Raw genomic sequence first — 10,649 nt, 5'->3', positions numbered from 1 at the left:
TTTACAGATCTTCTTTATGCACCAAGAGCTTGTAACACTCCAAAGAGAAAGGAAAAAATGAAATTGCATCATATGACCCCTTTAAAAACTACATAGGGCGTCAAGTTTTATTTCATGTTTTATATTAATTTCTGTCTTTAAATCTCATAAACTAGAGTATTTAGTATATAATTATATTTATTATGTTTTTTTTTGTCTAGCTGTGATTACTAAATACTCTTCTTCCTAATCATCAGGTATTTGTTAACTTTGCCAAGGACCAAAGTGACGACCCCTCAGACAGCTCCATTCGTCGTAAAGAGACAGCGGTCAACATGGCCCTCCTGAGCCCTCTGCCTGCTAAAGAGAACATGGAGAAGCCAATAGAAAGCTTTGTGTGAGCCGGAGTCTCCCTTTACACTACATGCTAACTGGAGCCAGTGGATTCCACATATTTCACAATGTTTCTGTGGCCTTTGAGCTCTGCCGTTCTGTGGCCTTTGAGCTCAGAGGTCTGCCGTTCTGACCTCTGTCTGAAGATAAACGTCTTCACCGGTCAGCAGAGAGGCAGATACTGCAGCTGACACACTCAATGCAAGTCAATGCAAAAGAAATTAAAAAGACTTCTCTCGTGTTTCTAGCATGGCTGAATCTGAACCATGTTAGTCACATAATTTCTGGTGTAGTCGGACTGCACAGACTCTATTTTGCGTAGTCGTCGATATTGATAGATTTTCATCGTGCAAGATAATCGGCTCGATGGAAAATGCCAATGATCAATAATTCGGGGTCAGTGTCTTTGTATTTTATTTTCTTAAGACTAGAAGACTGGGGAATCACATGCTGAAGAATCAGAATCGTTTGCGTGGCCAAGGGCTGAACTGCAAAACTGTACTGTGTTGATTTTGTCCTTGATATGTCTTTATTTATAAACAAGCAATTGTTTTAGATGTTTTAAAAAGTCAGAAGGGGCATTATTTTATAGGCTGTTCTATCCAAGAGTGCCTCATGTTATCTTTATACATGCCTTTGTGCATGGGCAAAAGAAAAGTGATTGATTTTGTAGTTTTTTTTTAATAAAATAATAAAAAAAAGTTTATACAAGTAAGCTTTACGGTTACAATATGTAACAAATACCTCGACTGACACGGCAATCCTAGTGGATGCTCCAGGAGTCGCATGAACAACTTAGAAGGAAATCATTTAAAACATACCATTTATGTGCCTTCTTTCGTATAAGGGCATCTGTTGTGCCCTTCATTGGATCTCTGGACCATTAAATACAGAAATTCACAAACACAACACTGATTCCAGCTGTATTACATAGCCGTTCATTACAGTAAGTGTGATCTGTCCATACATTGAGTTTGGATTGTTAAATCAGTATTTTGGATCTCATTGGGATTGGTGACAGCGTTGTCCGCCTTTCAACCAAGCACTTTACTTGCTGTGTTAATTGAAATTTAATTAAATGTCAAAATGTGTTAATCTTTTTGCACTGGATTCTCCACAGACAATGTTTTTGCTGTTTTTCATTTACTGTTTAGTTTGGGTTCGACCAAAACAATAGAACAAAAAAAAAACCCTAAAAGGGAAAAAAGTTTTAGTACCACAGTGATGTTCCTCATTTAATACCGGTTTACATTTCAAATTTATGGCTGTGGATTGTCTGTTACTCGCTTTGTACACTTACTGTATTTAGACAATAAAAATGACAATTCTACAACCCTAACACTGTTTGATCTGTGACGTCATATTGGGAAATTCAACGTATGATTTATTTTCAGTGTCAATCTGCTTAAAATGTAACCAAAAGAAGCTACACTACATCACTACATCATCTTATTCATGCAAAAATGCACATTTTGACATTTTGGATTTTGACACGTAAGCATTTATTTAGAAAAAGAATGACGTTGCGAAACACTGACGGTGAGAATCAGCAGTAGTTTGAGGGTGGAAGTCTTACTGTGATGCAAAGCATTATTTTGATTCACAATCATTATTTGACCATCAGCAAAAACTTGCTGGAATTAAATCTGTTTATCAGTTCACTTATCTTATATTACATTTTCCTCTACATTTGCCTGAGTTTGGAGTCAAACCATGAAGGCATTTTATTCAATTGGTGAGAAAGCACAGGGGAACATGAGTTTGCTCTTCTGTGATAACAGGTACGCTGCACTCTCCCTTACTGCAAAAAAAAAAAAATACAAACAATAAAACATAAATAGATTATTTTTCCAAGACAAAAATTCCCAGAATGCTCTGATAATAATGGTATGATAATGTCCTGTGTAATGAGTTATATTTAAGATTGACCTGCTGCCACCACTCTGGCGTCTTCATGAGATGTATGACGTATCGCTGCCCGCTGGTCTGCACTCTCATACCACCATAAAACATGCACTGTGCATGGAAATAACAGAATATATATTAAAAAAAAGCTCACCAAGGCTGTATTTATTTGATCAAAAATGCAGTAATATTGAGAAACATCATTACTATTAAATTGTTTTATATATTAAAATGTCATGTATTCCTGTGATGTTAATGCTGAATTATGATTCACTATGAACTGATACAGCATTTATTTCAGGATTCTTTTATGAATAGAACGATTTTTTTTTAACATTATGAATGTCTGTACTGTTGTCTACTTCATGAGTCTTTGTTAAATAAAAGTATTCACACCTTTCCCCCCCAAAAAAACTACTGACCCCAAACTTTTGGACACTAGTGTATATTTAAATTACAGTTTGTAACTATGAAAAATATGATTTTGCATATATTCTTGTCTACACTCACCTTGATTGAGCGGTCCAAATTCAGAGTGAAAAACCCCAACTGCGTGGGCGTATCCTGACCCTGTGTGGGTGCCCACTGCTGCCTGAAACGCCTTTCCCCACACCGCAGGACCGCCTGGCTTCATCTGGAAGGTGGCCAGCTCGAAAACCCCTACAAATAAACAACATTTTTCAAAAAAAGCCAATTAGATCAGTTTGCCTAGAGCATTTGAAATCGGTCTAACTTTGTTTTGTTAACAATTTATGAACTTTTATGCACAATTATAATGACAGAAAGGGGACTATTCGGGAAACCTCTTTGAAAACAGTCATTATGATCAATCAATAAGTTGTTAATTTTTTTTTGCTTATGTTTATATCACCTATAGTACCACGTGAGCATGCATTGGTGCCCCTTTGAAAATCAATGCATGAATGTTAATGCACATAGTTCTCACCTCCATCTTTGGGTGGCTTCTGAACTTTGCTCCAGGGTACGAGGTACGTCACCTCATTATCCTGAGAGCTCAGCATGGGCATCGCTTTAGAGATGTACTGCTCAATCCAGTTGGGGTCTTGAGCCAGGGCTGCCCGCACTGATGCCCGCTGAGCATAGCTATCTAAACACCATTACAGCAAAGACAGAAAGAAGTGTTTCTTATGGAGTAGCATGTGAGCTGCATTGTGCTTTTAGACATTTTAAATAAAATACATATTATCTTAGTAAGATTACTTGTTTACTGCATTAACTGTAAGAATGTTTAAAATTGTTATCCCTTATTTGTGTTACGGTCATTTTGACCTGGAGAGGATTTTATTTTTCCTGAAAATGCTAGTTAATGTTATCACATTAGACTAAAACTTACTAAGTCTGCTCACAAAGGGTATAAAAACGCCCCCCCCCCAAAAAGGAAATTTTTATACTTTTTCTTTTTATTATTATTTTTTTTCATCTTGAACACTTGTGGTGTTCCCAGTCAAGTGTTCTAAATAAGTGGTAATGAAGCAGGACGCCTCAGCTAATGTGGGACACCTGCCAACCCCTAGAATTAAAGAGTCAGGCTCCCTAGGTCAGAAATTTAGATGTTTTGTTGCATTTTACATATTGATGAATCCTAGAAAGTTTTAAAAGCATAGATTAGACGTTTCAGTCATTCTCACCATACTTCCAGATGTGGAAAACCTGATTGAGACCTCCATATTCCACACTCCAGTACCCAATGAGCTCTGAGTGGGCTGTCCGCAGGTGGATCTTCTCATTGGTCAGTTTGAGGAAGGCCGCGTTGAGATGCGGCTGGATGTAATAGGTGCGGAACTCATAGAAGGTTCCATGCTGCTGCTGAGGTCCAGTGGAGATCCATGCCCTGGGCTGCTTGGGAAATGGAAAACAAACTGCCAGTGTCACCATGTGGTCATTATTGGAACTGTTCAACTACACTTGTCTGAATCTATATGAACCATGAGATCACATAAAACTGACTCAAAGAAATGGCAGCTCCAGACTTCTGCTTGTGTTTCTTCCAATTTCCTAAGATTTTTTTAAGGCACAGCCCCCATCCTAAACATTGAGTGGATTTTAAAAACCTTGAAACTAACATGTGATGTTTAAGATAAACTGTTCAAATGTTTACATTCTACAGGCTTAGACAAGCCAATTCCCACTGAAGTACAAAGGTCTGGAAATTATGTCCCAAATCCTGTATATACGATATACAGCATTTTTTTAAACGAGACAACCCTATATTTAAAAACGGAACAGCTAGACACACTGTGTATAAATATAGAAAGGTCAAAAGGTCTCAGACTGCATTGGGAATTCATTTTCTTTTAGACCTCTAAAGATGGAAATGTAAGAAGAAAGACATTATGTTTTTGCACTATTTAAGTCACTAATCAAATAAGCAAAGCCTTGTGAACTCCTATGCACAAAAGGTCAGATTTTCTTAATTTTCACAAGATGCTCTTTGGATCTTTCTCAAATCATGCCGCTGAACACGGTCATCGGGTTTTACAAATGTTTGAAGTTCATGCAGCTCAACTGCTGCTGTCATAAAGGGTCATATTAAGACATTTAAACTTTTCACAGAAACTGTAATGCTCATAATATAATTTGTTATTCATTTTTGCAGTAGAATGTAAAATATAAGCAATTTTACCAGTAGTCTCAAACATTTGGACCTCACTATATAATTAATATATGCATGAAAAATATGGGCCTCCAACATTAATGAAACACATTGTGTCTATTAAACACTTCTGCAATGATTTCATGCTTTTGTAACTCCTGACACTGCCAAGGTCTTAACAAACAATGTAACAATGGAGTTACATGATCATATGACTGACAATGTTGGGGCGTCCTCTCACACACCTCCAAAAAACTAGCGTTTGTCTTTTAATTCAGTGCCATTAAAAAGTCACACAGGTTCAGTATCATCCAATTGTTCTCTAAAGAAAACTTAAACTGTTGAATGTGAGCTATTTCCCAATGTGTAAAACTATGATTAAACTCACCGTAGGTCGGCTTTTCACAGACAGACAGTGTTCTGCGTGACGTGACGCGTTCCGGAAAATAGCGCGTAATTGTATCATTTTATCAGTTTGGATCTGGACTGTACCTGCAGCGTGATTGACAAGCCAGATGAGACGTGCAGTACTGAACGACGTTCACTGTCAGTACGGAAGCCGATAAGTACCGTTCAAATTCGCTGCATAAAACAATCAGCTCTTGTGCAATATGTAATTTTTTTTAGTGGGCTGTTTTGTAATGTATTATTATTATTATTATCAGCCTTTAACGTATTACATTTATTTAAAAAACATTGTACAGCTATAAGGATTAGATAAAAGGTTGTCAACCTAGATGTATGACATAAACAAATACTAATCCTTTGCACATTAAGGAAACAGTTTGCCCTACAAATGCTAGAAAAAAAAAAGGAAAAAAAAGAAGTCTCTTCTGTATATTTTTGTGTGTATATTTATTCACCCTCACAATATGCTGATTTTATTTTTTATTTTTTTTTGCAGAACACACAAACACACACAAAATTTTTTTGAATTTACAGCTGTAAAACTCCAAAACACACATTAAAAATCCTTAAAAGTATCAATATGATGACTGTGATTTTTTAAAAAGTTATTACAGAATTTCTTATGCTGATTTTATTTTTTATTTTTTTTTGCAGAACACACAAACACACACAAAATTTTTTTGAATTTACAGCTGTAAAACTCCAAAACACACATTAAAAATCCTTAAAAGTATCAATATGATGACTTTGTGATTTTTTTAAAAGTTATTACAGAATTTCTCTGTTTTGTTTTGTGCAATATTTTCACTCCACCTCTATAACACTATATAATTGTTAAAATCGGGAGTTCCATTTTGCACTTTTCATAAGAATTAAAAATTATATTAATTTCAGAAATTTTCAAGAGGATGTTCTCTTTTGCTACACTTATACATTTTTAAGTTCAAAGTGTTTATCAATCCAATATTCCCTGCTAAATTATGTAGTGAAATATTACATTACATAATTATTGTTAACTGCATTCCATGTTTAGTGGAATTCCATTTATTTCACTTTGGGGCCAATAAACAGGGACACACCTCCCAGCCAGACCTGTTTTGAGGGATATTATACAGACCAATGCATTTTGGATTGTGCTCAGCAATTTTTGGACAGACTGGAATGTTTATCCCTTAATGAAGAGAGAGACAATAGAGAGGCTCTGTTCTCAGTGTTGTTGACGGTGGGTAGGTGGGGCGGAGAGCCGTCAAAATATCAGCACCTCTCCTCATCCTCCTCACTTTCAAACTATATGTTGCCGGTCATCAACAGTGCAACACTCATAAACGAGCTGGAAGTCATCAGTTGCTATAAGTAAAAGCTCTCTGCCTGAACTTACAAATATAGATTACCCTTTTAAAATCCAGAGTTCCTTCATTTAAGTATCATGACTGGAACAGCAGTGGTTCTGATGAGCCTGGTCCTCATCCTCTCTGTGGGTAAGTCACTCCCATTGGAATTTTTAAAAAGCACTCTTTATTATTTTATTATTTTAATCATTGATGTGTGCCATTTGCAATTAACTACAGAATTATTGCAATGAGATTAATCTGACAGTACACATTTTTTTTCAGGTGCAGAGGATAAATCAAGACTCTACCGCAGGGTAAGTCCATTTATGCACTAAAACTCAGAACAAACACCTATTAGACGATGATTTATGATGCATAACTATGAATTGTGTATGTTTTTAATCTGACAGCCTGCATGTGGAGGTTTGAGCGTCAATCAAGCATGCCCTCTCAACTACTCTCCCGTATGTGGTAATGATGGCATCACATACGTCAATGAATGCACCCTGTGTGTGCAGAGAATGTGAGTCCATTCATTTGCTTCTGTTTGTGTGGGATAACAGCATCACTGTATGGATTTTGTTGTTAGTTAGTAAGAGTTATGGTACGGATGCTGTGATTTTGAATCACTGAAAGGGTGTTTGTTTTTTAGGCACACTAATGCAGACATTTTGGTTGTGAGAGACGGCCGCTGCTGAGGTGGAGGACCTTATGATATCTCACTTGGCTTTTCATATCTATGTTTGTTTAAGAGTGTTGTTTGCTATGCTCATCCAGAGGATGTGATCAGTATACCTATAAACAGTAGATGTGTGAACACCTACCACATGTTAAAATGAAAAATATTAGTACTAAAAGCAAGTAGGCTAATGTGTCAGTTTTATCATATCTGGGTGACTTTGAGTGAATAGTGCTTTGATTTTCTACTAAGTCAGTTGGTTTCATGATACTGTCCTGTCTTTCTTTAACATATTTCTTTCTATAATATACATTTCTTCCTTTATTTCTGTAGGAACTGCTCTGAGTGCAATGTTTTAGGAGTGAAGTTTTGGAGTTACAGCTTATTTTTCTAAATATGTTTTTGAAAATCTAACAAAAATGGAAATGTGACACGATGACAGATGACAAGCTGTGGGAAGACCATTTATACCTTTACCTTTTTTTTTTTGCTAATAAAATAAACACTTGGCCAAACAAATGTAAGACTGACCAGCTTCACTTTGTCTTGCTTTTCTTTGCATGATCTTTTAACTCTCTTCAAAATTACCAATGAAACATCTCGTTCTATTAAAAACATTGCTGACAGAATTTTTTTATTTGTGTCAGATGCAAGTCATTACGCTTTTAAATATTCTTAAGCGGCTGATGTTTCGTAAACTGTGTGGCGGAACAACATTTTCAGAACTGTATTTTGAGGGACTCTATAAGGGACGTACCAATACAATGACCGCTTACGCACATGTGAGTTTTGACACCACATACTTCCGGTTAAAGAATAATATTTTGTAAACAGTATAATGTTAAATATTTAAAAATACAACGCGTTTTAAGATAAACACTCGTTGAAGCTCTTCCCGAGACATGAAAATTAACATTTAATTCATGACGATGCGATTTCTGGATGACAGCTATCCGGTTACGCCTCACAAATATTCTGAACTAACTGCATGATTTAAGTTAAACATATTAAACAACTCGTATTTTTCCTGATATCCTTATGCTAAGACTGTTATCGGTCAACTTTAGAGGGCTTACAGAGCACAAGACACTCTTAAGTCTTAATTTCAGTACATCATCTGTCATGGCCAAAAGCAAATTTGAATACGTGAGAAACTTTGAGCTCGACGACACATGTTTGAGAAACTGTTACATTGTGGTTCGGCTAGATGGACGCAACTTCCACAAGTAAGTGCTTCTGTGCAGTTACATGCTATTGCAGTCTTGTGTTTGTACAATTTCGTGGAGGGTTGAAAATGAGTGATGACTGAAGTGATTTTCAAAGTGATCTTTTTGGTTCCAGGTTTTCTGAGCAGCATAACTTCATGAAGCCCAGTGATAACCGAGCTCTGGGTTTGATGAGTCGCAGTGCCCGTTCAGTCATGGAAGAGCTGGAGGACATCACTATAGCCTATGGACAGAGTGATGAGTTCAGCTTTGTGTTCAAAAGATCAACCACTTGGTTCAAAAGAAGGGCCAGGTACAATGCTGACACATTGCCAGAATCTGCTTAAGTTACCATCTTGATGCCAAACACTACAGCTGGAAGATGGTTGTCCAGTGTTATGCTTTCTAGGAAACTCACCCATTAAATATTTTCCTTTCTCTCTACAGTAAACTAATGACCCATGTGACGTCCCAGTTTTCCTCTAGCTTCGTTTACTACTGGAAGGAGTATTTTGGGGAGCAGCCGCTGCTGTACCCTCCCAGCTTTGATGGCAGGGTGGTTCTGTATCCGAGCAATCGTAACCTAAGAGACTATCTAAGCTGGAGACAGGCAGATTGTAAGTGAATGTATTTTGTAGTAGATTTAGTGATAAAATGTGTTTGACTGTAACATGCTTAAAACAGTATAATAGAATGAAGTGGAATCATTTTTGACTTTTGATTTTTCCTGTGATTGTACTTTATTTAATGACAAGCCTTTGATTGTTAATATGGTAAAATTAAAATATTTGCTTCTAATGGAGCATTAATGTACACATGTTCTATATGTTAATAACATAAATATATTGTATTTTGATAATGCATTAAAATATAAATGTAAAATAAAATCCATTATTTTTAGGGGTCTTAGAAATGAACGTCTAGCTATAGAGACTATTTAAATATTTAACAGTGGATTTAGAATTGTTTCAGAATCTCACATTTTTTAAATTTCACATTTGTTATTTCTATTCAGGTCACATTAACAATTTGTACAACACTACGTTTTGGACGCTGGTGCAGAAAGGTGGACTGACCACAACGCAAGCTGAGGAGAGACTCAGTGTATGATCAATTAAAGTATTATTTGTTTAATTGAGTATTTTTATGTTTGTTCTGATTTGTTTTCTTTTCTAGACCCGTTATCATATAGATTTGGATCGAGAATTTGGATTGAGAATGCTTGTCACTAATGTAATATGAACATGGCAGTATATAAAAGCTGACTAGGTTTTGTCTGTCTTTTAGGAATATTATCCAATAAACAGATTTAACCAGAAACATAATCAGTACTTAATTACCAATATAATACATAAATGTTTAATTGTGCCTTATTAGATTTTATTTTTCCATATAAGTTTAATTAAAAATACCTAATTCCAGTACAGTTATTTTGTCTGTTCATATTACATAACTAGTGTGTAATGAAGAAACTAAAAAGTTGCATAATTTTTCCCATATACAGGGAACACAAGCAGCAGATAAGAATGAGATCTTGTTTTCGGAGTTCAATATCAATTACAATAATGAATCCCCACTGCACAAAAAAGGCATGACTTTAATATGGGAAAAGGTAAGCTGCAGTTGCAAAACATTTTTTTCTTTAAACTATCATCTTAAGTGAAATTTTTAATTCTCAAATTCTTTACTTTAGGTGAATGAAACCACAACTAAACTGACCAAGCGGCCAGATAAAGGAGAGACAGAAATTAATGTAACACGGACAAGAAAGAAGGTCACAAGTCATTCCTGTGATATCATTGGAGATCAGTTCTGGGAAGAACATCCAGACATTCTGGAAAGTGAACAGTGTTGATCACATGGTTAAAAGACTGTACCAGACCAAATGCAAGTTCATTTTTCCCTTTGGTATTTAATAAAAAAAACTTTGTGTTTTATAGTTTGTCTAGTTTGGAGGAAAAGAAGCAGAATGAAGGGGGGTGTTGCCATGTTATTTTTCCCCTTAAGATTCCAAGTGGAGATAAGGAATGACACAAGGATCTTATTCTCTCCTGCAGGGATGAGCATCTGTTTCACCTCACCCCCTACTGTTTCCTCTGTGTGTTGATGTCACTTAAAAGTCAGTTTTTCTCCAG

At 36.0% G+C, this 10,649-nt stretch overlaps 4 protein-coding genes across 11 annotated transcripts in view; 3 read left to right on the top strand and 1 right to left on the bottom strand.

Annotated features, from left to right (window-relative positions):
• Positions 1 to 871, top strand: part of LOC107746538 (ATP-binding cassette sub-family A member 1-like) — a 42,082-nt gene extending 41,211 nt beyond the window's left edge. For all 4 annotated transcript variants that reach the window (XM_016560781.1, XM_016560782.1, XM_016560780.1 and 1 more), the window contains one exon: positions 237 to 871. In XM_016560781.1, the coding sequence (XP_016416267.1) occupies positions 237 to 380 (144 nt within the window). In that variant the 3' untranslated portion in view covers positions 381 to 871. The remainder of the gene's footprint in view (positions 1 to 236) is intronic.
• Positions 872 to 1,058: 187 nt separating this feature from the next.
• On the bottom strand, positions 1,059 to 5,464 carry nipsnap3a (nipsnap homolog 3A (C. elegans)). 2 transcript variants are annotated; one of them, XM_016560788.1, is made up of 6 exons: positions 5,280 to 5,464; positions 3,927 to 4,137; positions 3,224 to 3,385; positions 2,788 to 2,937; positions 2,302 to 2,388; positions 1,059 to 2,173 (listed from the first exon to the last, which is right to left on the bottom strand). In XM_016560788.1, exons 1-6 carry the CDS (start codon positions 5,355 to 5,357, stop codon positions 2,097 to 2,099), a joined length of 765 nt encoding a protein of 254 aa, XP_016416274.1. In that variant the 5' UTR covers positions 5,358 to 5,464; the 3' UTR covers positions 1,059 to 2,096. The 2 variants fall into 2 exon arrangements, with proteins under 2 accessions (XP_016416274.1, XP_016416275.1); XM_016560789.1 differs by having other exon boundaries at positions 3,927 to 4,134.
• Positions 5,465 to 6,559: 1,095 nt separating this feature from the next.
• On the top strand, positions 6,560 to 7,838 carry LOC107746542 (probable pancreatic secretory proteinase inhibitor). 2 transcript variants are annotated; one of them, XM_016560791.1, is made up of 5 exons: positions 6,560 to 6,777; positions 6,913 to 6,944; positions 7,041 to 7,153; positions 7,283 to 7,329; positions 7,643 to 7,838. In XM_016560791.1, the coding sequence occupies exons 1-4, from the start codon at positions 6,726 to 6,728 to the stop codon at positions 7,326 to 7,328; spliced, it is 243 nt and encodes an 80-aa protein (XP_016416277.1). In that variant the 5' UTR covers positions 6,560 to 6,725; the 3' UTR covers position 7,329; positions 7,643 to 7,838. The 2 variants fall into 2 exon arrangements, with proteins under 2 accessions (XP_016416277.1, XP_016416276.1); XM_016560790.1 differs by having other exon boundaries at positions 6,562 to 6,777; positions 7,283 to 7,712.
• A 172-nt stretch (positions 7,839 to 8,010) lies between these two features.
• On the top strand, positions 8,011 to 10,593 carry LOC107746540 (probable tRNA(His) guanylyltransferase). Of its 3 annotated transcripts, XM_016560785.1 has the most exons (8): positions 8,011 to 8,091; positions 8,377 to 8,535; positions 8,651 to 8,827; positions 8,962 to 9,131; positions 9,530 to 9,618; positions 10,019 to 10,126; positions 10,208 to 10,401; positions 10,455 to 10,593. In XM_016560785.1, the coding sequence occupies exons 2-7, from the start codon at positions 8,432 to 8,434 to the stop codon at positions 10,367 to 10,369; spliced, it is 810 nt and encodes a 269-aa protein (XP_016416271.1). In that variant the 5' UTR covers positions 8,011 to 8,091; positions 8,377 to 8,431; the 3' UTR covers positions 10,370 to 10,401; positions 10,455 to 10,593. The 3 variants fall into 3 exon arrangements, with proteins under 3 accessions (XP_016416271.1, XP_016416272.1, XP_016416270.1); XM_016560786.1 differs by lacking the exon at positions 8,377 to 8,535 and having other exon boundaries at positions 8,019 to 8,091; XM_016560784.1 differs by having other exon boundaries at positions 8,077 to 8,535.
• The last annotated feature ends 56 nt before the right edge of the window (positions 10,594 to 10,649 follow it).

This window comes from Sinocyclocheilus rhinocerous, unplaced genomic scaffold (genome assembly GCF_001515625.1).
Source record: "Sinocyclocheilus rhinocerous isolate Xijiao unplaced genomic scaffold, SAMN03320098_v1.1 scaffold679, whole genome shotgun sequence".
Taxonomy (NCBI): Eukaryota; Metazoa; Chordata; class Actinopteri; order Cypriniformes; family Cyprinidae; genus Sinocyclocheilus; species Sinocyclocheilus rhinocerous.
This window is presented reverse-complemented; position numbering and strand designations above follow the sequence as displayed.

What these genes read in the sequence shown, in the direction of transcription:
- nipsnap3a (XM_016560788.1), bottom strand. Translation starts at nt 5,357, where the DNA reads ATGATACAATTACGCGCTATTTTCCGGAACGCGTCACGTCACGCAGAA. An exon ending in TTTCCACATCTGGAAGTATG is followed by an intron (nt 3,386 to 3,926) that starts GTGAGAATGACT and finishes AATGGTGTTTAG; the next exon opens with ATAGCTATGCTCAGCGGGCA. An exon ending in ATTTGGACCGCTCAATCAAG is followed by an intron (nt 2,389 to 2,787) that starts GTGAGTGTAGAC and finishes TTCCATGCACAG; the next exon opens with TGCATGTTTTATGGTGGTAT.
- LOC107746542 (XM_016560791.1), top strand. Translation starts at nt 6,726, where the DNA reads ATGACTGGAACAGCAGTGGTTCTGATGAGCCTGGTCCTCATCCTCTCT. An exon ending in GGTCCTCATCCTCTCTGTGG is followed by an intron (nt 6,778 to 6,912) that starts GTAAGTCACTCC and finishes ATTTTTTTTCAG; the next exon opens with GTGCAGAGGATAAATCAAGA. An exon ending in AATCAAGACTCTACCGCAGG is followed by an intron (nt 6,945 to 7,040) that starts GTAAGTCCATTT and finishes TTAATCTGACAG; the next exon opens with CCTGCATGTGGAGGTTTGAG.
- LOC107746540 (XM_016560784.1), top strand. Translation starts at nt 8,348, where the DNA reads ATGCTAAGACTGTTATCGGTCAACTTTAGAGGGCTTACAGAGCACAAG. An exon ending in GATGGACGCAACTTCCACAA is followed by an intron (nt 8,536 to 8,650) that starts GTAAGTGCTTCT and finishes TTTTGGTTCCAG; the next exon opens with GTTTTCTGAGCAGCATAACT. An exon ending in AAGCTGGAGACAGGCAGATT is followed by an intron (nt 9,132 to 9,529) that starts GTAAGTGAATGT and finishes ATTTCTATTCAG; the next exon opens with GTCACATTAACAATTTGTAC.